The sequence below is a fragment of the Triplophysa dalaica genome, chromosome 20, assembly GCF_015846415.1.
Source record: "Triplophysa dalaica isolate WHDGS20190420 chromosome 20, ASM1584641v1, whole genome shotgun sequence".
Classification (NCBI taxonomy): Eukaryota; Metazoa; Chordata; class Actinopteri; order Cypriniformes; family Nemacheilidae; genus Triplophysa; species Triplophysa dalaica.
The window spans coordinates 17,898,934-17,921,863 of NC_079561.1; the positions used below are offsets into that span (position 1 = coordinate 17,898,934).

The 22,930-nt window shown below is 38.8% G+C and overlaps 1 protein-coding gene across 1 annotated transcript; it reads right to left on the reverse strand.

Annotated features, from left to right (window-relative positions):
- Positions 1 to 7,343: 7,343 nt before the first annotated feature.
- stk35 (serine/threonine kinase 35) lies at positions 7,344 to 18,909 on the reverse strand. Its single transcript, XM_056734064.1, has 3 exons — positions 18,253 to 18,909; positions 16,130 to 16,890; positions 7,344 to 9,963 (listed from the first exon to the last, which is right to left on the reverse strand). The coding sequence occupies exons 1-2, from the start codon at positions 18,728 to 18,730 to the stop codon at positions 16,172 to 16,174; spliced, it is 1,197 nt and encodes a 398-aa protein (XP_056590042.1). The 5' UTR covers positions 18,731 to 18,909; the 3' UTR covers positions 7,344 to 9,963; positions 16,130 to 16,171.
- Between the last annotated feature and the right edge of the window lie 4,021 nt (positions 18,910 to 22,930).

Here is a 22,930-nt window from a genome sequence, read left to right on the forward strand (position 1 = left end):
GTGAGATATCCATGTTTTGCTCGCACCGACTGCAGCGGATATTAAATCAAGAGATAAAGACAAATGTTAACAGCACTTCAGTGAAAAGCCATAACACGGTTTAGGACACTGCCGTCCGGAGATGCAAACAATTTATTCAGTCGTAAAAATGACCTGGTATTTTTCATTTCGTTCATTTCCACATAGAATGAACCTTAATCCAACGTCATAAATAAATGCCTTCAGACTGCAGAAATGGGGTCATTTCTTTACAGATTTTTTGTGGTTTGTTTACAGAGAAATTCACAAATTGACTCAACAACCCTGAGACATAAAAAAATGCATGATGTGTTTTAATGAGTACTAGAAGATTGGATCATTCCAAGATTCATTGCCATACATTTATTTCACATGTATTAGTTGAGGCTGAGGCCAAATGTCATTGGGCCTACAGTATATCTCAACAACAGTAAAAATGTCCAATTGCACAAATGCTTATTTTCTAAAGCAGGGTTTTGTTTAAGGCATACTTCACCCAAAAAATTAAGTTCTGTCATCACTACCATAGTAGGAAAAAATCCTTTATAATTTGTTTTCTGTTGAACTCAAAAGACGACATTTTGAAGAATGTAGGACAGCAAACAGTTTTTGGAATTTTGCCTACTATGGTAGTCAATAGGGTGCAAAATCTGTCTGAATGAAGGAAATTATAAATAATATAAAACAAATGTGCTCTTATGTCATTTGTCATAAACCTATTCGTCATATATTTGTCATGAACATCAGGTCGGGAAAGGTTGTCACACGTGTTCAAAGTGCTTCCATACAGTTCACTTCCTTGTAAAAATCTTTTGGTTTGGTTTTTTCCAATGTTTTACTCAAAGCACCCTGCTGTAAATTGAAATCTTATTTACTTTGGTAACAGGTGTGACAACTAGCCCCGTCTCCTCTACACTAAATGAAATGTGTTTTAACGTGGGGTAGTCTATTTGTTGTAGCACCTTTAAAGTAAATGTTATTGGTGCAGTGAGCGAACTCAATCTCAATCTCAATCTCAATCAAATATATTACTTACATAAGCATGCTTTAAACTGCAGCTCAAACACTGCTCGCTTCACTTTGTATATGATGTGACACAGCTCTGATTTGCCGCTGGGGGCGCTCGTGTGATCGGTCAGACTCGGACTCGGATCACAACGCTGGAAAAAGTCTTTAAAGTTTTTATTCAAAAGTACAGCTTCTCCTTCTTTTAATGTATTATTTCTTTTTTTTTTTGCTCTCAGTTCCAGGAAAAACGGACCAAGGGAACTGGAAAAATAGGCCAAAATATCTATATATATTCTTTTTTGTTTCTTTTAAACGCTTTTCGAACAAAATTAAGGTATCTTTTGATGTAGTTTTCCTTTTTATCGTAAATATGATTGATAGGGCCTAACATGTATTCATATAGTTTGATATCTTTCTCATAATATTTTTTCTTAATAATTTAATCCATAATTTATTGATTTAATTTGCATTTCATTTCTACTGACCTCTTTCTGAGAGCGCCTTTACTTTATTCTGATTTGTCAAATAAATGTTATGTAGCAATCTGGACTACATATGTCATATTCGTGTTGATTCATGTCATATTTAGTCACCTAATATTATTTTATATTATATTAACGTTTTAGGCATTTATTTGAATACATTTAATTATATTAGTTTTCAGAAATATGTGCAATCAGAAGATGTACCACAAATAGTTTATTTTTAGGATCCTAAAACAATCGTCACCCTTGAGGCACCACGTACTGTCCTCCTACAGTGTTTGTAACCTGCCCGAGTCCCTTACAGCAGTAAACACAGATGTGATCGTGACACAGCAGGCGTGGGGATGGAGTAGATATCTCTCCTGTGACTCTCAGTGGGCGCTGTGTATTTATGACCACTGGCGCAAAACCTGTGCACAATGGGAACGACTCCCACATCCCAGCAGAACACCTTGAAGGCGCTTTGTCATTGTGCATCAGTATAATGCCTCTGTCTCCAACATCCACGGTACCTTTATACCACGCTTAAAAAAACTCTGGCTTGAAATGCACTGTGAAAGAAGATTACTTACTCATGACCATGGCATTTCTGCATGATAAAGTTCTGCACAAATATATCCATCCGGGCAACAACAAAATTAGTCAGCGAGTGGTTTTGTGAGATATGGACTTAAATATATCAGATGGTCAAAGGTCTTTTACAGGTTTGAAGTCCTTGGGGTTTAGGTTATGTTTAGCAATACAATGTGTTCACAGTATATGTAAGTTACACAAACATTTTCTGACAATTGAAGTCAACATTTTTTAACACATTATTACAGCTGTGTAGTCTTCTAAGGTTCTCAGCAATTTTTAATTATTTGGAGGTGTCACTTGATTAGATATTATTTGTATCCATTTTTCTATTATTTCTTTATGAACTATTTAAATTTTGAAATGTATTATTTATTTAACATAAATTCAAACACTTCACTGCGTAAGAAGAGTAGTATCTGTACTAGTACATTGTAATCTGTACACTCTGTTGAAAAGGTGCTTCAAAAGGTTCTTTGATGCCATAGAAGAACCCTTTGGTCATAAATATGTAAGAAAGAGGTTCTTTAAAGGACCTTTGACTGAATGGTTCTTTGTGGAACCAAAAATGGATCTTCTATGGCATCCCCGCACCTTTATTTGTATTTGTACTGTATGGACAAGTGTCGTCATTTGTCTTTGTCCAGCGTCACTTTGCCTCTGGGCCAAGAACAGATTAGATGTTCCGTCCCTGGAAAACACAATGACACAGATTAGGATTAACCCCATACTGTGCAAGACCTGTAAAGAGACGGATCAGGACAGTCAGTTACCAGAAGACCTTAACACAGATCCTCATCTGTAGCATTACTATCAGATGTTCTTTCAGTGGAACTGACCACTCTGGCTTCATTGACATGCAAGACAGAAAAATCACAGATGAGATTATTTTTTATATCTAAAATTTTCTCCTAGACAACAATGAGATTCAATGGAGAGCAAGCAAAAACATTTGCTTAAATCTCATCTCAGATATTTCTCCTAAGAAAAAGAGTCAGACATCTCAGAAATGTCTCTGTCACTAGAGTTTCAGAAGAGACGTCAACTATGTGTCAAACTGAGGTCAGATTTATCAAGTCTGCAATCAAAAGTCAATATTATTGAAGATCTCAATATGAACTCAAATATTTATCATCAAATTTACTCAAATGCAGATTATTTTACCTCAACAATCTACATTCATTTTACATCTCCACAATTTTACAATTTTACATTGTAACCTCTGAACAATCAAAATAAAGTTTCCTCTGACCGGGGAGTTTTGTAAGTGACTCATTAAACTCTTTTGACCGTTTCATGTGTAGATCTCTCTGTGTGCTGCGAACCATTTCATTTCAGTTCATTGCTGTATTAGCAAACAATTCGTCTTGATCAAGTTTTATTGAATTTTTCTCTGTATTTAAACAGTATAATGTTGTGCAGCAGCATGATTTAAAAGTAGATTTTGATCAAGATCACGCATGACTGAGCTTGACGGTTTTCTTGGATTTTGTTTCAGCAAACTGTTCTCTGACACAATAAAAGTGAATCACACAGAAGCAGCATTTTGTTGGGAAAATATTTGTAGATGTAAGGCATTTTGCACTGGTGGTTTGGTGATGACACACATCAAAGTTCTTTCATTTATCCTCATGTCATTCCAAACAGCTATGATTTGTTTTCATCTGCAGAACACACAAGATATTTTAAAGAACTGTGAGCTTTTTTGGATGAACTCTGGTTTTTAATATACATAACACCTGTCTATATATGTGATATATATTCCTTTCATAAGAAGTCTAGAAGCTGAAAAAAACACATACACCCTTGGAAATGTGTTTTGACGTAGAAAACATCATTCATCGCTCTCTGTGTACTGCATTATTCACAGCAAAATGAAATTTCGACTTTTTAATGGAGTCGGCCGTTTCATGACGGTTGATAATATGTTTGTGGAGTCTTTGTCGTGTGTCTGAGAGCCATGATTCAGACCAGCATCTCTATTAATGTTGTCCATTAGTTTTTACCTTTTCAGGGTTCTGTGCGTCTCGGCCCTCAAAGCGTCGCATCTTTTGTGATGGATGCCGTGACTCAACACTGCAGGTCGTAAGATCCAGAGCGATGCCTTCTGTAAGCTGATTAAAAGGACTGATGTTTGTTTATTCTTTATTTATTTTTTATGCACGCTTGCAGCCACGTATCTATGAGGATAATCAATATCTTTCATTTTCAGAGTCCTTTCATAGATACTTTTGAGAGATGGACACCAGAAGTTCCATGTTCTTAATGTGTTAATAGAGACTTTTGTAATAGGTTTCTTGAAAGGTAAGGATTTTTTCTCTTTGGAGAGCAGAGCTGTCTCTGTCTCTTTTATTTCCAAATGGTCCACCTTTCCAATAGCTTCTTACATTGCTTCTTAACTCAGAATGGGAAGAAAAAGAAAATTGAATTCAACAGGTTCAGGGTTTCCGTGTGTTTGTTGGACTCAGTGAGATTAATGACTTTGTCTGATTGTCTAATTTTCATAGTTTGCTAAGAGAGAGAGAGAGAGAGATTTTTAAATCAATCTGTCAATTAGCCTAGATGATGAAGATCAGTGAACATTTCTTATTTGTTCAGATAAATAACAAAAGTTTAAAACTAGAAAACTATGTTCATCAATAAAGGTGAAGTTGAGATTACATCTTATTATTTATTATTTTACATCAATTTTCACAATTTTACATACTAATAATAATCATCCCAATGAACAAAAGAATATGCTTAAAGATTTTTTTTAGTTTTTTTTCCATATTTGTCATGCTTAAATGATTCAGATCATTTTATATTGTATTAGAAATCCAGATTAAATACAAAATGCAGTTTTTAAATGATGGTTTTATTTATTAAAGGAAAAAAAACAATCCAAATATTTCTGCACCTATGTGAAAATGTAATTGCCCCCATTGGTAAATCATAAATTAACTGTGATGAATTGAATAACTTGAGTTAAACTCACAAGCCAAACTCAAGCCTAAATACTGCCAGACCTATTGAAACAAGAAATAAAGTAGAACCTGTCTGACAAACTGTAGTAGTCTAAAAGTCTCAAATAGCTACACATCATGTCGCGATCTCAAGAAATTCAAGAACATGTGAGAAACAAAGTAATAAAAATGCATCAGTCTAGAGCGTATACGGCTTTGGGACTCAAGCGAACAACATTGAGAGCCATTATCCACAAATGGAGAAAGCATGGAACAGTGGTAAACCGTCGCAGGAGTTTGGAGGCCGGCCTAACAAAATTACTCCTCGTCCAGGAGGTCATAAAAGATCCCAGATCAACATCTAAAGAACTGCAGGCCTCTCTTGCTTCAGTTAAGGTCAGTGTTCATGATTCTACAATAAAAAAGACACTGTGTAAAAATGGCATCCATGTGGGAGTTCCAAGGTGAAAAACCACTGCTGACCAAAAAGAACACAAAGATTCGTGTCACATTTGCTAAAAAACCTCTTGATGATCCCCAAAACATTTGGCCAAATATACTGTGGACTGATGAGACAAAGGTTTAACTTTTTGGAAGGTGTGTGTCTGTTAAATCTTACATCTACAATTAAAAAGGCTGTTCGTGCTCGAAGGCCCTCAAATGTGGCTGAATTAAAACAATTCTGCAAAGAAGGGTGGGCCAAAATTCCTCCACAGGGATGTGAAATACTCATTGCAAGATATCGCAAACACTGGATTGCAGTTGTTGCTGCCAAGGGCAGCACAACTAGTTTTTAGGTTTAGGGGGCAATTACTTTTTTCACGTAGGGTCAGAAATGTTTTTTTCTTAAAAAATAAAAGCATCATTTAAAAACTGCATTTTATATTTACTCTGGTTTTCTTTGTGTCATATAAAAGTTAGTTTGATGATCTGGTACATTTAAGCATGACAAATATGCAAAGAAACTAAAAATCAGGAAGGAGGCAAATACTTTTTCACACCACTGTATAGACAGAAATTACAAAACATGACACAAAAAAATAGTAGTGCTGTTTGGCTGTGCACTCACATAAACAAAGAAACGACACAAAATTAGTAGTGCTGTTTGCCTGTGCACTCAAACACACACACACACGCACGCGCACGCACACACACGCACACATAGACACACACATTTAAATAAATTCACAGACCAAAGCTATAAAAATGGATTAAAAGAGCTTAAGAACAGTAACAGTTACCTTAACTTTTTAAGTTATTAAAATACCTTTATGGGTCAATTGAACTTAAATGATATTGAACTGGCTATAAAACATAGAGTTGTAAAATACAACTAATTTTTGTATGTCAGTTTAATATAATTTAAATAAAATCTCAAACCATTTAATCAAAAAAATCTCAAATTGTGAGTTAGTTTCTTGTGAAATACTTAGATACTCGAAACTGAACAGTAGAAGTGACACTTTTCAAAGTTTCAGGACAGTGTGACACCACACCATATGAAACACACCGACATTTCATTCACACATCCCGTCAGCTGGGATGTACTTGCAGTCGTCATGGTTATAGCACCATGCAATCACTTTAGGTCTTAAGAGGAAACACATATCATTCTGCTTTAACACTTCCTGTCCTCTCAGATTAGGGCACGTGACAATAAACCACAGTCCCGCTTCCTCCTGCAGCGTAAACGCACATCACACGTTTACCTACATCATATTCTGCAGTTCACATTTAGAACTGATAAACTGCTCGCAACAGTCCTTTCAAATCATTAGCGTTATTTCTATGTGTTCAACCCATTGACCTCAGAGCGGCACTCATTACGTGTTTCTGCTTAAGGTCAATACGTGGGAACCTCGCAAGTCACTTCATGTTGTGTAAGTATTTGCATGGTTAGTTAAGCATGTGTTTACAGACCAGTGACGAATAACAAAGAACAGAATGCTTGACAAACAACTCGTATCATATCTCCAGATGAGATTTCAGTTTAGGAGTTTCATTTGAACATAAACTTGGTCTAAGCTGATTTTCCTTAAATTTCTTAGGAATAAATGCAGAAACAAATGCGACATTTGTCATGTATGATGAATGTAGATAGTAGAGGTAAAATAATCTGGATGTTAGTAAATTTGATGAGAAATATTTGAGTTCATATTGAGATCAATAATATTGACTTGATTTCAGACGTAACAAATCTGAGCTCAGTTTGTCACATTGCTGACAACTCTTCTGAAATGACAGAGACATTGAGATATTTCTGATTTTTTTCTTAGGAGACATATCTGAGAAGCAAATGAGACTCAAGCAAAAGTATAACTCAAAATTTGTATTCCTTTATTCAAGAAAATAAGTTTCTACATTTAGGGTTTCAAAAACATGGCTCATAGCATCAAAACCAAAAATAGTACATTGACAAGGAGAAATGTTTTAGTAGAAAGACGACTGTTTGGTGTGTTTGTAGTGATTCATTCTGTTAGGCGAGTTTTCTACAGAACTGTTAAATTGCATAAGTTTGACCTGCAAACATTTTACAGTGGAAATGCATAAATGGCAAACATGTCACAGGTTTTTTGGTACTTTTGAGGCAAGTTTCTAAATGTGCAATACACATTTCTTGTGACAGATGGGAACACAAACACAAATTTTCAGAACTATGGATTGTGACTCGAAAAGATAAGGTATATCAGGAACTGCTTGAACTACCGAGCTCCACCCCTGACAAGACAACAGAATATAAGATAAATGTGTAGCCTCATCGGCTTTACTGCAATAATGAACTGAACTCCATGCATTTCTAACACAAAGTGTGAAATACAAAGTTATGTAAAACAGAACTATTGCTAAAAACAGTCACTGAATATACGCAAACCTCAAGTGAATAAACTTAACATTAAAACGTGACATGAAAGCGATGGTGAAAATGAGGTAGAGACACTATAAACCAAACACAGAACAGTCTGATGTCTCGCTGATGTTTCAGCTGTTTGTCGACAAACAATGAGCATGAACATGGTCACCATTTAAATGAGTGTAACAATTAAACCATTAATTCATCATAGATGAACACAGATCTGGATCTGAAGAGAACAGGTCATGTCTAGAAATCTGCATGAGTCTTAAATATCTTGTAACGTAGTGTGTGTTAAACAGCAACTCAAAACAGTACTGTACAGTGTAACATTAACTCAATGATGCACAGAAACAGAGCTATGCAATACATGGTATAAAAAGGAAAGCTGCAATCGGTCATTTGTTAAAAATGAACACAAATCTATCAATAAGCAACTAGATAAAACAGTGTTAAAAACTTTGCCCAATTCACAATTGTGAGTTTATAATGATGATTTAATTTAAGCCGGCGGGTCCGATTTTGCAGGAAATATCAATTTTGACATCATTTAACTTTAACACATGTAAAGTGAAAGGCAATTTTGTTTTAAATATATATTGCAATATAGAGTGCAAATTTACAGATTGCAGCTGTTGACATCTCATGTCAAAACAAGAGTTTAAACGGCCAACAAGAAAAAAATCCTCAAGATTTTAGACTTGGACACAGATTGTAAATATCACATCCTTCTGTCACATGGATCCCTCTTTCTATCCCCCCCAAAAATCCTTAGCTTTGTATACTGTGGTAGGCTATATAGGACCAGTTTTATTGCACTTATGCTTTTTGTTGTTCCAATTACTTTGTTTACCTCATTTGTATGTCGCTTTGGAAAAACCGTCTGCTAAATGACTAAATGCTAATGTAAATCTCTAATTCAGAAATATTCTGAAGACTGTAGTGAAAAGTGACATTGCACATGATAGAAGTTGTTTGCTTTGATAAAAAACAATATTAACAGTGTTGAAAAATGTATGTCTAAATTCATCTAAAGTAAAAGCATTGCTGATAAAAAATCGATATGAATTGATGTTTTTGTGTCTTGTACATGATACTGTTTGTGCATGTTTGATGGCTAAATGTTTGAAAACAACACGGTTTTTTTGAATGACACATTTTTCACACGTTGCATTAAACTCTTACATATAACTTTGAATTTTTTAAGAATACAAATAGACTGTTTGAAAAACCTTTAAACAGCCAAAGAAATAAAACTCTTTAGGTAAAATCATGCATAAAATCTTAAAAAAAAAACATACAGCCCACAGCCTTAAAAAAAATCTAAGGCACAATGTGTTTATCAGAAAGAGGTGCCGATTGTTCACATCACAAACATTCACACATACACTCAAAAAAAAGTGTGTTATTTTCAGCCCAGCGTTGGGTCTAAAAGGAACAATTCCAAGCGTTGGGTTGTAATTAAAACATAATGTTGGTTTGTCTGTTTCCATTGTTGGGTCAAATCTAAACATTTTCCTGGTTATTTTAACCCGACATTTGGGTTTGTCCCTTTTTGACCCAACGCTGGATTGAAAATAACTCCGCATTTCTAGAGACAGGGTCACCCACATATTCACATTAATGTACTTAACATACTTATGTCTTCATTTACACAAGCTTTATTATAATTTCCTTCTCAGTTTTGTTTGAGAGATCTAGTTCACAAACTATCTGTTACGGGGGCAGTAGGTAGTTTTCACAGGATATGTTTGTATGAAGACATAGTGCAACGTCTGTTCCAAAAAATGTGGATGCCACATCAGACAACACAAGAGAGTTAGACATTGGCAGGTAAACATATCTTAAGAATATGTGAGGTTTCTTTGGAAGATGTTTATATGAGGAATATATTGCAGAAGTCATAAAGATGTGTAAGAGAAAAGAAGCCTGCATAGCTTTTCCATGTCATGTCTCTTTGCTACAGAGAAGTCTTTACGTTTCACCTTTTTCCATGAGAATCACCAGATTGAGAGTTTAAAGGTCCACGTCCCTTTAGATATTCTCATAAGCGTGCACTTCCGTATTTTAATGCTCACGAAACCTAAAAACAAAAAAAAACAATTACATAACATTTTAGCACAATGCTGATATCTGACATGCACAGTATAACATCTGGGTGTCGTCCGGGTGCGAGTCAGCAAAAAGTAGCAAAGACCACAGAATGCTGTGGTAAATTTAACCAAGCAGTGTTAAAAGAGAGAAACGCATGGGCTTTCCTCCAAAGATCACGTATAAACTTGCTCACGTTCCCCTCACCTGGTGTAGAGCAACCCTTTGGATGTTTTATGTGGGAAACCAAACCTCAAAGACATTTCTGTTTAAAGAGAAGTTTAATGTTGACACATTTGGATCGGAAGATTAGATTACAATAAAAACTGTATTGCATTTTTGCATTAAACACTTTGCGTGTTTCTAATCTGAGCTCCATGTGTTCGACATAAGGCGGGTAAATGATTTACGGATGAAACACCATCTCAGACTCATTCAGGCTGTGTATCTGTGTCAGCGTCTCATGAGATTTCATTTACAGTCCGCCATCGCTGACACAGAGGCAGAAAATCCAATAATGTCATCTGCTATTGTTTCTCTAAGATTGACATGGCAATGGGCATTTTAAGAACCAAGTAACACCTAAAATGCAAGCTGGAACACAAACGTGAGTCGCTTTTGGCTCCAACATATATCTGTACAGAGGCTTTAAGAGTCTTCAACATTTAACGTCATGGCACCATTAAGTTTGGACAGTTTAGGACACAAAACCCCCAACCGGACCTGAATGTTATTCTTGGTAACAGAGTCTCCACCCTTCCCTACTCCCCGCCACCCCCATATTTCCCAAAGAATTAAACTCAACAAGCTTATTCCTACTAATAACAACCAATTTAGTTTTTATATTCTAATGCATTGCATTCTAATACTTTTCTACTTCGCTGCATTATTTCATAAATCTAGATTCTCTCCAATAAAAATCTCTCCTACTTGTAAGTCGCTTAGATAAAAGTGTCTGCCAAATGAATAAATGTAAATGTGGATATTTTATGTAAAGCAGTAGTGTTGATCAGCACATTACGGCTCAGAGACACACCTACAGCTCCATAAAGAACACACTGTACCCAACAGAAAAAACACTGACCGACTGTGGGCTTTGCTTATATGACTACACAGATACAAAGCAAAGAAAGCCAATCAAACTAGAGAAATAAACGCTTTTCGGATGAGATCGTTTTAATCTTTAAGGTTTTCAGCACCGAAAAAGAAGCAATTTTTGCACCTTACACAGCACAGCAGTTATATTAATATAAATATTAACTGAAAGTATATTTAAAAAAAATATTAACAAAAGTGACAAGAATAATAAATAGCATAAACATAGCTTTGAAGTCCACATTTTTCACTTATTTGTCTTAAAATACAATTGTTTTCAATAAACAAAGACAACTAATAAATGTTAATAAATAAATGATTCGCTTTGCAGACAGACATGCAAATATAAAATTGACAACTAGAAAAAATAATTACACTGAAATAAACTAACGTGTGACAAACAACTGCTGCAGCGAAGAGCGCAACACAAGCACAGGTCGACGGGAGAGAACAGAATGTTCTGAACATGAGAGACATAGAAACCGCACTGTGTCCTGGGCTACCAGCTAGGGGTGGGTGGGGTAAGGTTTGGAAAATGAGAGAAGGGCTTCTGTTTGATCCCATGTCACTAGTAGTTAGCTGATAATACTGTAAGTGGCAATTGAAAGTGTCTACACCTCCAAGTCGCCTCCTTTATCACCCTGAAAGCCCTGTGATCACCCAACTTCAGGGCTCTGTCTCTAGCCTGCTTGCTGTGATGGATGGCTGAGTTTATTTAGGACACCGTGGGGGAAATGAGGCTTTGTGCCCAGCCGGGTTACATAACTGCCCCATATGAGCACAACTTACTGGAGGAACGAGCTGGTAAACCCTGACGCACGAGTCATATACACGGCCATCAGACAGCAGGCTTATCATGTGATGTATCTCTACCAACAAGTCCTTCCATTTCACACAAATCATAGAGAACTTAACCCGATAGGGCAGCAAGATATATAGAGATTAGGGCTGTGCAATTACTTGTAATTGATTTTCAATTTCAATTTTGGATTACAGCAATTATGAAAACAAATATCTTGCTCAAATTCAGGAGGAACAGTGTGGTTTCCGTCCCGGTCGTGGTACACTGGACCAGCTCTATACCCTCTCCAGGGTGCTGGAGGGTTCATGGGAGTTTGCCCAACCAATCCACATGTGTTTTGTGGATTTGGAGAAGGCATTCGACTGTGTCCCTCGCGGCATCTTGTGGAGGGTGCTCCGGGAGTATGGGATTCGGGACCCTTTGCTAAGGGCTATCCGGTCCCTATACGACCGGAGCAGGAGCTTGGTTCGCATTGCCGGCAGTAAGTCAGACTTGTTTCCGGTGCATGTTGGACTCCGGCAGGGCTGCCCTTTGTCGCCGGTTCTGTTCATAATTTTTATGGACAGAATTTCTAGGCGCTGCCAGGGGCCGGAGGGCATTGGGTTTGGGGACCACACGATTTCATCTCTGCTCTTTGCGGATGATGTCGTCGTGCTGGCCCCCTCAGACCAGGACCTTCAGCATGCACTGGGACGGTTTGCAGCCGAGTGCGAAGCGGCTGGGATGAGAATCAGCACCTCCAAATCTGAGGCCATGGTTCTCAGTCGGAAAAGGGTGGCATGCTCACTTCAGGTAGGTGGAGAGTTCCTGCCTCAAGTGGAGGAGTTCAAGTATCTGGGGGTCTTGTTCACGAGTGAGGGAAGGATGGAACGGGAGATTGACAGACGGATCGGTGCAGCTTCTGCAGTAATGCGGTCGCTGTACCGGTCTGTCGTGGTGAAGAAGGAGCTGAGCCGCAAGGCGAAGCTCTCGATTTACCGGTCAATCTACGTTCCTACTCTCACCTATGGTCATGAGCTGTGGGTCATGACCGAAAGGACAAGATCCCGGATACAGGCGGCCGAAATGAGCTTTCTCCGCAGGGTGGCTGGGCGATCCCTTAGAGTTAGGGTGAGAAGCTCGGTCACTCGGGAGGAGCTCAGAGTAGATCCGCTGCTCCTCCACATCGAGAGGGGCCAGCTGAGGTGGCTCGGGCATCTTTTCCGGATGCCCCCTGGACGCCTTCCCGGGATGGTGTTCCGGGCATGTCCCACCGGGAGGAGACCCCGGGGAAGACCTAGGACACGCTGGTGGGACTATGTCTCCCGGCTGGCCTGGGAACGCCTCGGTGTCCCCCCGGAAGAGCTGGAGGAAGTGTCTAGGGAGAGGGAAGTCTGGGCATCCCTGCTTAGACTGCTGCCCCCGCGACCCGGCCCCGGATAAGCGGTAGAAAATGGATGGATGGATGGAAATACTAGAGGTAAAACAAGTATTGCATTCCGTTTTGGGAGAATGGTCTCATTTCTATTTATTATTTTTGAATGATTTATTTGAACGTATGCACTCATGCTTAATTTGAACTATTTTTTAAACGTATTTTTTATTTATTATTAAAGAGTACGTAGCATGAGATCATGAAAATGACATTCCATGCAGTCTGTTCTGTTGCCGTGTTTGAAAGTAAGCTGTATGCCAAACTGTAAGTCCGAAGGTGAATAAATAACAAAGTTATTTGCTTGTAAAAATGGGAATCGACTCTGAATCACACAAACGAGACGTGGAATAGTTCACCTGCGTATCTACGTCACTATACATAGTCCCCGCCTACGTTTTGCTGAGACTGCCGCGAAAACGTATCTCTCCTCCCCCAAACACTGTCACTCGTTCGTGATGCGTGTGTATCATGTCTAGAGTCTGTGTTCTACGGTGGGACACTAAGTCGGTCTTATTTCAACTACCAAAGGAAGAACGTCTGAGGGAAAAATGGTTACAATTCATTTCTCCAACGATACCAAAGGAGTATAACCCCAGAGTTTTACTGTGCGCGCGTCATTTAACCGAACATTGGTATATTAATCTTGGCGCGTTCACTGCAGGGTATGTGAAACGACGATCCTTGAAAGGGGGGGCAATACAAACTCTATTTGGACCTGTTAGCTCCACCGAATCCCAACCTGTAAGTGTGACTTTATATTTTTGACTTGACTTCAAGAAATATTTTCGTACCTTATGTCTGTGTTTAGCTAATGCATATAACGCTAACATTAGCATGTACCGTTATTTCTGGGGTGTTACAGTTTGTTTATCTTGCTATTAACTTTGCATTTTGACACATTTGCCGCACGTGCACCTATATAGATATATTTGAGTGAAACCACAATAATGTTTCATAACGTCGACTTTCTGAAATGCTCTATGTACCATGACAACGCACAGTTAAGACGAAATAATAGTATTACTAACGTATTGACAGTATTTAAAGAAACAATTATATTTTATTTCATTGATGAGCAAAAGCACAACATGCATGTTGTCACACTGGGAGTTTTTATGACAAGATTTGTCACTTGCCACTGACAAACATCCTGCTCCAGTCGTGGTGGAGTTTGTTGTGGATTAGCGTCTTCTGTTATTGTATCACATATTACATGACATTTTTCTTCATTATTTTCCAACGTTATTTAGAAGTGGAAACGCGCACTAGCCTCAGCCATCAAGAATGAGGTCGCCGTTTCATAATAACTCTGCCTAGCGTGGGACATGAAGCCTGACCAATTTCGATGAAAACTATAAAATGGGTTCTGGAATGCTCTTTAATTTCCTTTTCATCTGAACAGCATCCAGTATAAAATCCATAAAAGAAGGCAATAAACTGTGAGGGCGCTGCCCCAACAGAGCTTCATTCCAGCTGTGGTGTGGTGTTGAGAGAATGAAGTATTACCCATGTTGTATAACATTTGGCCCTCAACCACACCTGAGAGTAAACACAGTGTTATGACCCCTGGCGCTTTACAATCCTCTACTTAAAAGGTGTCAGATCTTGTTAATCGGATGGCTGGTGCGAGTTCAGGGTGTGGCATCGGTTAACAAAAACCAAACGGGTCGGTGAAAAGGGCGATGAGTTGGGACTGGCAGCTGTCTAGGGTACATGTTACCCCTGAGGTCATATATGAGGATTTGATTAGAGAAATACTGAGGCTGGGTGGACCAGTAATTCTTGAACAGGTAAAGAACAGTGGGAAGTAAACACCGGTAAAAGCTCTGCTGACGTGACAACCCATGTTTGGATTGAAATTAAACTGGTAAACAAATAATTTTAATACGCAAAAAAACTTAACTTAACTGTACCATCCATGAAGACTTCCATTAGTCTTAAACATTGTTAAATACCTCAAAGGGCAGGGATTGGATAGCTGTCAAAAGAGCAACATTTCGGTAGCATCAAATTTCACAACACTCAATTTTGAAAACTGAAATCCTTAAGATAATTACCATTTTAACAGAAGTTGCCATATTAAGGCCCGTTCACACAGAGAACGATAACTATGTTAGCCTCCACAAAAAACAGACGTTGAAGTGATTTTTATGGTGGTTCTGCGGGCCATATAGCGCCAATGCATGTTTTTCTGCTTCTTTAGTGTTTTATAACTATATGTTGCCCATGCATGTATTAACCCCGCACGGGTTAACTGACCAATCACAGCACACCTCACTTTTTCATAGCGATGAGCTTTGTAAAAAAATCTGCATGGTATTTGGAAAATATAATGTTTTTATACCTTAAATCAAATCACTTTACAACTAAAACAAAGCATAATCGTCGTTTTAGCCATGTCATATGACCCAGGTAAATACGCTAAACCCTAAAAATTTAAATAGAGTCATTCTTTATCGTACATCAGCTTTTTATAGTACATTTACAAGTCATCTCAATGATATCATCCTTTTTTTTCTGTATTGTAATTTTTTTTTTTTTTTCGATTTTTAAAACAGCTTTCCTGTGGCTCAGTGGTTGGTGCCTGGCGCTAGCAACGCCAAGGTTATGGGTTCGATGTTGCTCCAGGTGATTGCACTTACTTTGAAAAAAATGTATAGTACAATGCAATGCCAGTCGCCTTGGATAAAAGCGTCTGTCAAATGCATAAATGTAAATGTAATGTAAAACTTTACAGCTATCATTTATATTGTTGGGTATTCCAAGTCTCTGGTCAATGGTAATTGGTACAATACCGGAATGTCCATCAATAGTTAAACAACGTAAAAGCAATCCACATGAGCTCACCTGATATATTGTTGTGCGATTAAGTCGGCCTGTTACTTCTGCTCACGCCGCACGTGTGACCTGGTTCATTCTGACCTCCAGCTGAAAGGCGTCGGGCCGGTCCTGTGGGTTGACAGCCAGCATGTCCTGCAGGAGTCGCTTGACGCCCTCTGACATCACGCTACGGGTCCTCTGAGGAATGTGGAGAACCATCTTCGGGTTTTCCAGCAAGGCCTCGCCAACCGGGATGATCTCAGCGCCCTGGCGAACATAGGTGCCAAGGAGCTCACGTTTGGAATCTGCATCAATGAACGTGATTCGTTCGATCATGGCCCAAATGATGATACCCAACGCAAAAATGTCCGCTTTGGCCGTGTAGTGGCCCTCCCACACCTCAGGAGCCATGAAGAAGTCTGAGCCGCACGCTGACGATAACCAGAATTTGTTGACATTCACAGTGTTTTTGTTTACCTGCTCGTGACTCGCATCATCGAAGCAGCCGAGTCCCGCGCACACCTTGCTTAGGCCAAAGTCGGCCACTTTAACGACGGGGGTCCCGGATTTCTGCGAGATGAGAATGTTGTCTGGTTTGAGGTCGCGGTGGACGATGTTGTTCTTATGGAGGAAGGCCACAGCGCTGGTCAGCTGCTTCATGAAACTCTGGTTGGTCCGTGGGTCGGGCCGTCTGGAGAGGATGTACTGGTTGAGGTCGCCACCGTCGCAGAACTCCATAACGAACCAGAGATAAGAGGGTTGTTCAGAGTGACCCAAGATACGCTCACCTGAAAAGAGAGCAGAATGAAATGAAAGAAATGAGGGAGATAACATATATTATGAAGTATGTTGTTAAGCAAACAACATAAACCCCCCTTTGACTTCCATTTCGTGGACACAAAACCAAGGAGACATTTCTCAAAATATCTTCTTTTGTGTTCCACTGAAGAAAAGAGTCCCATAAAAGTTTTGTATGACATTAGGGGGAATATATGATGAAAGAATTTTGATGATTGAGTGAACTTCCCCTTTAACTCCTGTAAACAAGAGTTGGTCGATGTATAGAAAACAGATCCAAGAAAATGAAAACTGATGTAGGTCATATCGAGGTGCCATCAGTAACATCTGTTCACCTGTTTAAACTGAAATGGCATGACCTCCGTATACATCACAAACACTGACATCAAGACCAAGCAATGCAAACGTGGTTGTTCTAACATATTTCAATAATTCCTCAACTAAAGAAACATAAACACGGAATAATCCACAATCAATCTGTAAGAAAGTTAAAAGCTATATGAATCCATCTAAAATAAAAGACGTCAATGGTCTGTGGTCACTAAATGATGACGCTTACATAACACAACAGAGCTCAGTTAATACACCCACATTTCAACACAGATAACTAGATTACATTCACAATTTAACTTGATTTCAAATTGTTTGCTCATTCTCATCTGTAACATAATAGACACATCTTACTCTAACTTTTTGAATTGCTTTTGCTTTTCGGATGTGACACCAACTTCAATTGGACGTTTCTATAAATGCACCATGCACATTTCATCTTAATCCAATCTGATCTAATCTTGACAATTAAACAATGACAACAACAATATTGTCAAGACTCTTGGACAACTATTGGCATAAAGGTGATCACTATAAGACACAAAGACCAAATCAGAAGCTGTTATGAAAGAGGCCTGTATGGAAGCAAAAGGGTTAATATGATCATAAGTGCTGGGACATCATGTTCTCTCACGTACAGCCTGCCTTCTCTACAACTGCTTAGGCATATAAGATCTTTACAATAATATGCATTTAAAAGAGTTGCATGTATTGAAGGAAGTATTATCAGATGCATAGAACCAAGTTAACACATCTGCTTTGAGAAACTAAGGAAAATGACAAGTTTGACTTGACAAGATCCATTACAGATATCAATACACCAAACCAATTCAACGTAACCTGTGTTATGTGATTACAATGCAACTGCAACTTATGGAAATGAACTACAGTACTGAATTACAGTTGACCACAGTAAAAGTGAAGTACAGTACACAAACAACATAGTTGTTACTGTAGTAAAACCATGTCAATTCTCGTAATTTGCCCTGACACTTGGTATCAATCCAAACAAACTCGTTCACCTTTCAGAGAGGTTTCCACCAATCTCAAATACTGTTTGCATTTCTGGTTGCCGTGGTTCATTTTCTGTGCCATCCCGTCTCTCTGCAGCACGCACTCCTCCAGATGAACCACATTTTCATGCCGTTTCTCCAGGCTGGCGAGGGCCCAGAACTCGGCCAGCGCCAGCTCCACGGTCTCGGGCGCGTCACAGCGGAGCTTCTTCACGGCCACACGTGCGCCGGAGCTGCGGGCGACAGCCTCGTACACCACACCGTAGCTACCGCGACCCACCTCCCGTAACAGACTGTACCGAGGCACTCTTGCTGGTTTCTTGCTGAAGCCCATGGAGAAACAGTACTCCTGCTTTATAAGCTCATCTTCGTCGTTGTTCTCCACAGGCAGCGGCCGCAGGACTTTACTGACGTCCCGCTTCATGCTCGCGTCCGGCGGCTCGAGTCTCTTGCAACCCCGTCTGCGCGTTGTTCTCGCCTCCTCCATGAGTGTATTACCCCCCGCGCGAACATGTGTTTCGGGGTAATACTTCTGTTTAACATAACGTCCCTAAACAGCGAGGTGCGTGTTATTGTGGGGAAACTCGACGGGTTCGTTTGAGTGTTTTCATTAACTTCTCCGCCATCAGACTCTCGCTGATAAACAACAATAATAACTTCATTAACAACAGGACATGAGAGATGGGGCGTGGTTTACGCGGACCGTACCATTTTATTCCAAAAGGGGGAATGCACAGCACAACAGAGAAGATCCGTTTTAAAGGTTTGACGAAATTAGACTTTTTTATTTTAAAATAATATATTAAAATTGTAATAATGTATATACAATTTTTTTAAAGTACGAGATACATGTAACGTCACTATTATAACAATAAATGTGTGGTGAAGTCTGTCCCATGTAATGTAAGGCTCTTGTTCAGTAATATGTAAATGATTGACAGCCCGTCCCGCGTTGGGAAATGATTTCACGTTTATTTGCGGTTATTTGAATTCAGTCAAAGCTCAATGGATGAAAATTATCCACATTTCACCATGTAATATTGCACGTTGTTTTGGTGGGAGCCCGCAGTCGTCCGTCGTGCAGCAGCGTGGAATTTCACGTGAGGGGCGGGACCGCGCACGTGCAGCACAGCATGTGACGTTACTCACAGACACGCAGATGTGCTCGCAAATGCCCCTTCACAGTTCTCAGAATGTAGCTTAATGACTTTTTACAACTTTCTCTGTGCAGTTTTTGTCTTCGGTTAAGTGCTTTTACTTTTTTTAATATCATTTTTTTTATTAAATAATGAATCGAAGAAATTATTTGCAAAAACAGGTTCCCATGTTTAAAAATATATCTGTGTCATGTTTTTATTGTGTTGGCTGTATTTACTGAGCTATTATTACTTAAAACAACCAAACTCCAGTTTGATAATATTTGGAATGCACAACAAACATTTTTTTAACCTTTTTATCTGATTTTTCAAATTAACTCTTTAATTAGTCACCTAAAATTATCGTGTATATAATTTATCTGATAATTTACTTTTGTATATCTGTCATTTAAACTAAATGTATTAACTTATTTTGGAATATATTCATTTATTATTAGTAAATATACTCTTTAGAAATTCTACTTTATTTACTTAAGTATAATAATTATAATGGTGCTTTCCTTATAAAGAACTCTTCCAAAGCTCAAGGTCTCTGTATATACAAAGTAGAACAAAGAAAATGCCATAAATATATATTTTTCTATTTATTTGACTATTGTTGTTGTTGTATACCGAAAGCTTTAAAAACCATAAAGAACCTGTTTCTGCAAGCACACTTAGGGCAATAAAGCTCTTTCTGATTCAGATTCACTACTGGTAAATTTAAGTGATGTCACTATATGACCTAATAACCTCCTTCACTTAAAAACAGGTTGAATCTTTTCATTCCTCAGGCAATTCTTTAATATCCAGAGGTGGAGAACAAACACAAAACATTATACTAGCCCTCAGAAAGAATGCATGCAGTTCAACAAAAACATGATATTTAATTGAATTCAAGACATTAACGTGTGAGTAGAGAGTTCTGCAGGGGTTTACATCAGTAAATGCTGCCCACTCAAGAGCAGTGATAGTTCCAGGCATTTTGATACATGAAAACAATAAGAAGTCTACAAAACAATCATAGGTCTCATTTTACATCGTTAAATTCTGCCTGGCAAACTCTGCTGGAAGACACCTTTAAATGTTAAATAAATTACAACGCTGCGCTTCTGATGATAGCCTAATAATAATAAAAACTTTTTTCATTATTCTTTAGGCGTTTGAGCTAGTTCATCACACTCCTCTACTGCTAGATTGTGACTCATCAGCCAGTTAACCAAGATTGATAAATGGCCCCTGGATGTGAAGGAATTCAAACATAATTGTTGAAGCTTCTGAAAAATCACAGATACGTTTAGTAGACTTTGCTCAGCATCCGAGGGGGAAGTTTTTTTTTTTGTTGAACATCCCCTCTTGATGTGTTTGTGTTTTATCTTTCAGGTCATTCTGAAGCCAATACTTATTATTCGTTATTTAACCTTCCATATAATTAGTTCTCGCTTTTCTAACTTTCAGGGTCACACTGACTTCTGACTCATATACGGCTCTCTTTCTCTCTCTCCTTCTCTCTTTTTCCTCTTTTTTGTCGTCCTCGTACTTTTACATTCGACACAATGTATTATTCGTTGCCATGACAACATGAAGGCCAGGTATTTTTTTGTACAAAAAATGCATAGAAGCAGCTTCATGGCAACATGCTGATGTGTATCATCTGTGGGCAGGTTAAAACGAATCTCATAAACAAAGTGATGAGTGAAAATCTATAGAGAACACGGACCATTGAATGTAAAATATGTTTTTCACTTTACACAGTTTATTTAAAATGAACGAAATTGAGGAACATCTTTTGCCACCATGATCAAAACTGAATTATATCTGAATCAGTATATTCTAATGTAATGTTTTATTCATTTAACACTTGTTTCTACTTCACAAACGGAGAGTTTTTAAAAGCCTCTCAGTAACCTGTGCAAAATCAGCCCAACCCACATCATTTGGCCCATTAGTGGGTTTTACATCTCAAACAGCACTTGAAGTGAAAGAGATAAATACAGAGAGGGGACGAGAGAGCGAGAGAGACGGGGGGGGGGGCTGCTGAAAATACAATTACATTTATTAACATAAACTAAAAAATAAAAAGGTCAGGTGCGTTTGAGCCCTGATGTATGTTGTCCTTGGAGACGGAGCACCTGTTGCTGCATCTGCACAATAACAGTGGCTGGCGCCTCCTCCTGTCTGGAAACAGAAAAAAGCTTTTTGAATTAGAGATGAATAAGACTTTCAAGATGGCAGGTGCCAGGTGTAAAATGTGTCTGAATACAAGGCCTTGTAAAAAGCACCATGCAACGATATGCTACCTTTTTTATCCTTGACGTCAAATCTTTCACTGCCAACACGAGAAAAGCTTCTCCTTGTCAAAAAATAAAATTTGAGTGTGCAAGGTTGCAGACACTTCAGACAGCAGGAATAAGGATAAACCACATCAGAACCATTGGTTCAATTACTGCGATAATCTTACCGGTTCCCTGACAAGAGTGTCCGAATATTAGCTGGCTGCTGCATAAGGAACTGCATCTATAGAGATCAATAGAGCAGCGCAAACAGAAGTGCTGAGGAGAGTCGTGATGTTGATGAACAATGATTGAAGTCCAGGACAGAATCACAAGATCTCTGCAATCAGCACAACAATCAGACGAGCGATCGTTGTCATTTTCATTGACATTCACGACCGTCGTGTTTTCAATACCTCCAGAGCTTAGAGACGGCTCTGCGCCTGAGCAATTTCCTATCTATTATTTTGACAAAGGAAGAAGTATGCAAGTTATTGTCCGCCGTGATGTTCTCCTTGAACCACGGACACGTTGCTGCATCAGAGCGGAGGGCTTTTGTGCATGGTCCGGAAACGTCAAAAGGCTCTCACATATAGGGTTGGTTACGAGACGCTGAATCATGAGATCAGAATCATGGAAAACCTCTTGTGTTAATCTCACATCAGGATTCTAAAATGGATTTGTGGGAAAATTGGCAGCTGACAAGCAAACAGAAAGAGGCTTTGTCCTCTTTACATCAAGATGAAGAGAATCTGAGACACACTGCAAACAAGAGCCCTGTTCTCCACCTTCCAAATCATCTCCGTTGGATCATTATTAAAAGTGTTTGCTCGGACAAATTATTATTGCAGTTGTTTAGACACCTCACAATCACTTAGCAACATTCTCACAATCATTGAGAATATACACTCACCTAAAGCATCATTAGGAACACCATACTAATACTGTGTTTGACCCCCTTTCGCCTTCAGAACTGCCTTAATTCTACGTGGCATTGATTCAACAAGGTACTGAAAGCATTCTTTAGAAATGTTGGCCCATATTGATAGGATAGCATCTTGCAGTTGATGGAGATTTGTGGGATGCACGAAGCTCCCGTTCCACCACATCCCAAAGATGCTCTATTGGGTTGAGATCTGGTGACTGTGGGGGGCATTTTAGTACAGTGAACTCATTGTCATGTTCAAGAAACCGATTTGAAATGATTCGAGCTTTGTGACATGGTGCATTATCCTGCTGGAAGTAGCCATCAGAGGATGGGTACATGGTGGTCATAAA

What these genes read in the sequence shown, in the direction of transcription:
- stk35 (XM_056734064.1), bottom strand. Translation starts at nt 18,730, where the DNA reads ATGGAGGAGGCGAGAACAACGCGCAGACGGGGTTGCAAGAGACTCGAG. An exon ending in GGTGGAAACCTCTCTGAAAG is followed by an intron (nt 16,891 to 18,252) that starts GTGAACGAGTTT and finishes CTCTCTTTTCAG; the next exon opens with GTGAGCGTATCTTGGGTCAC.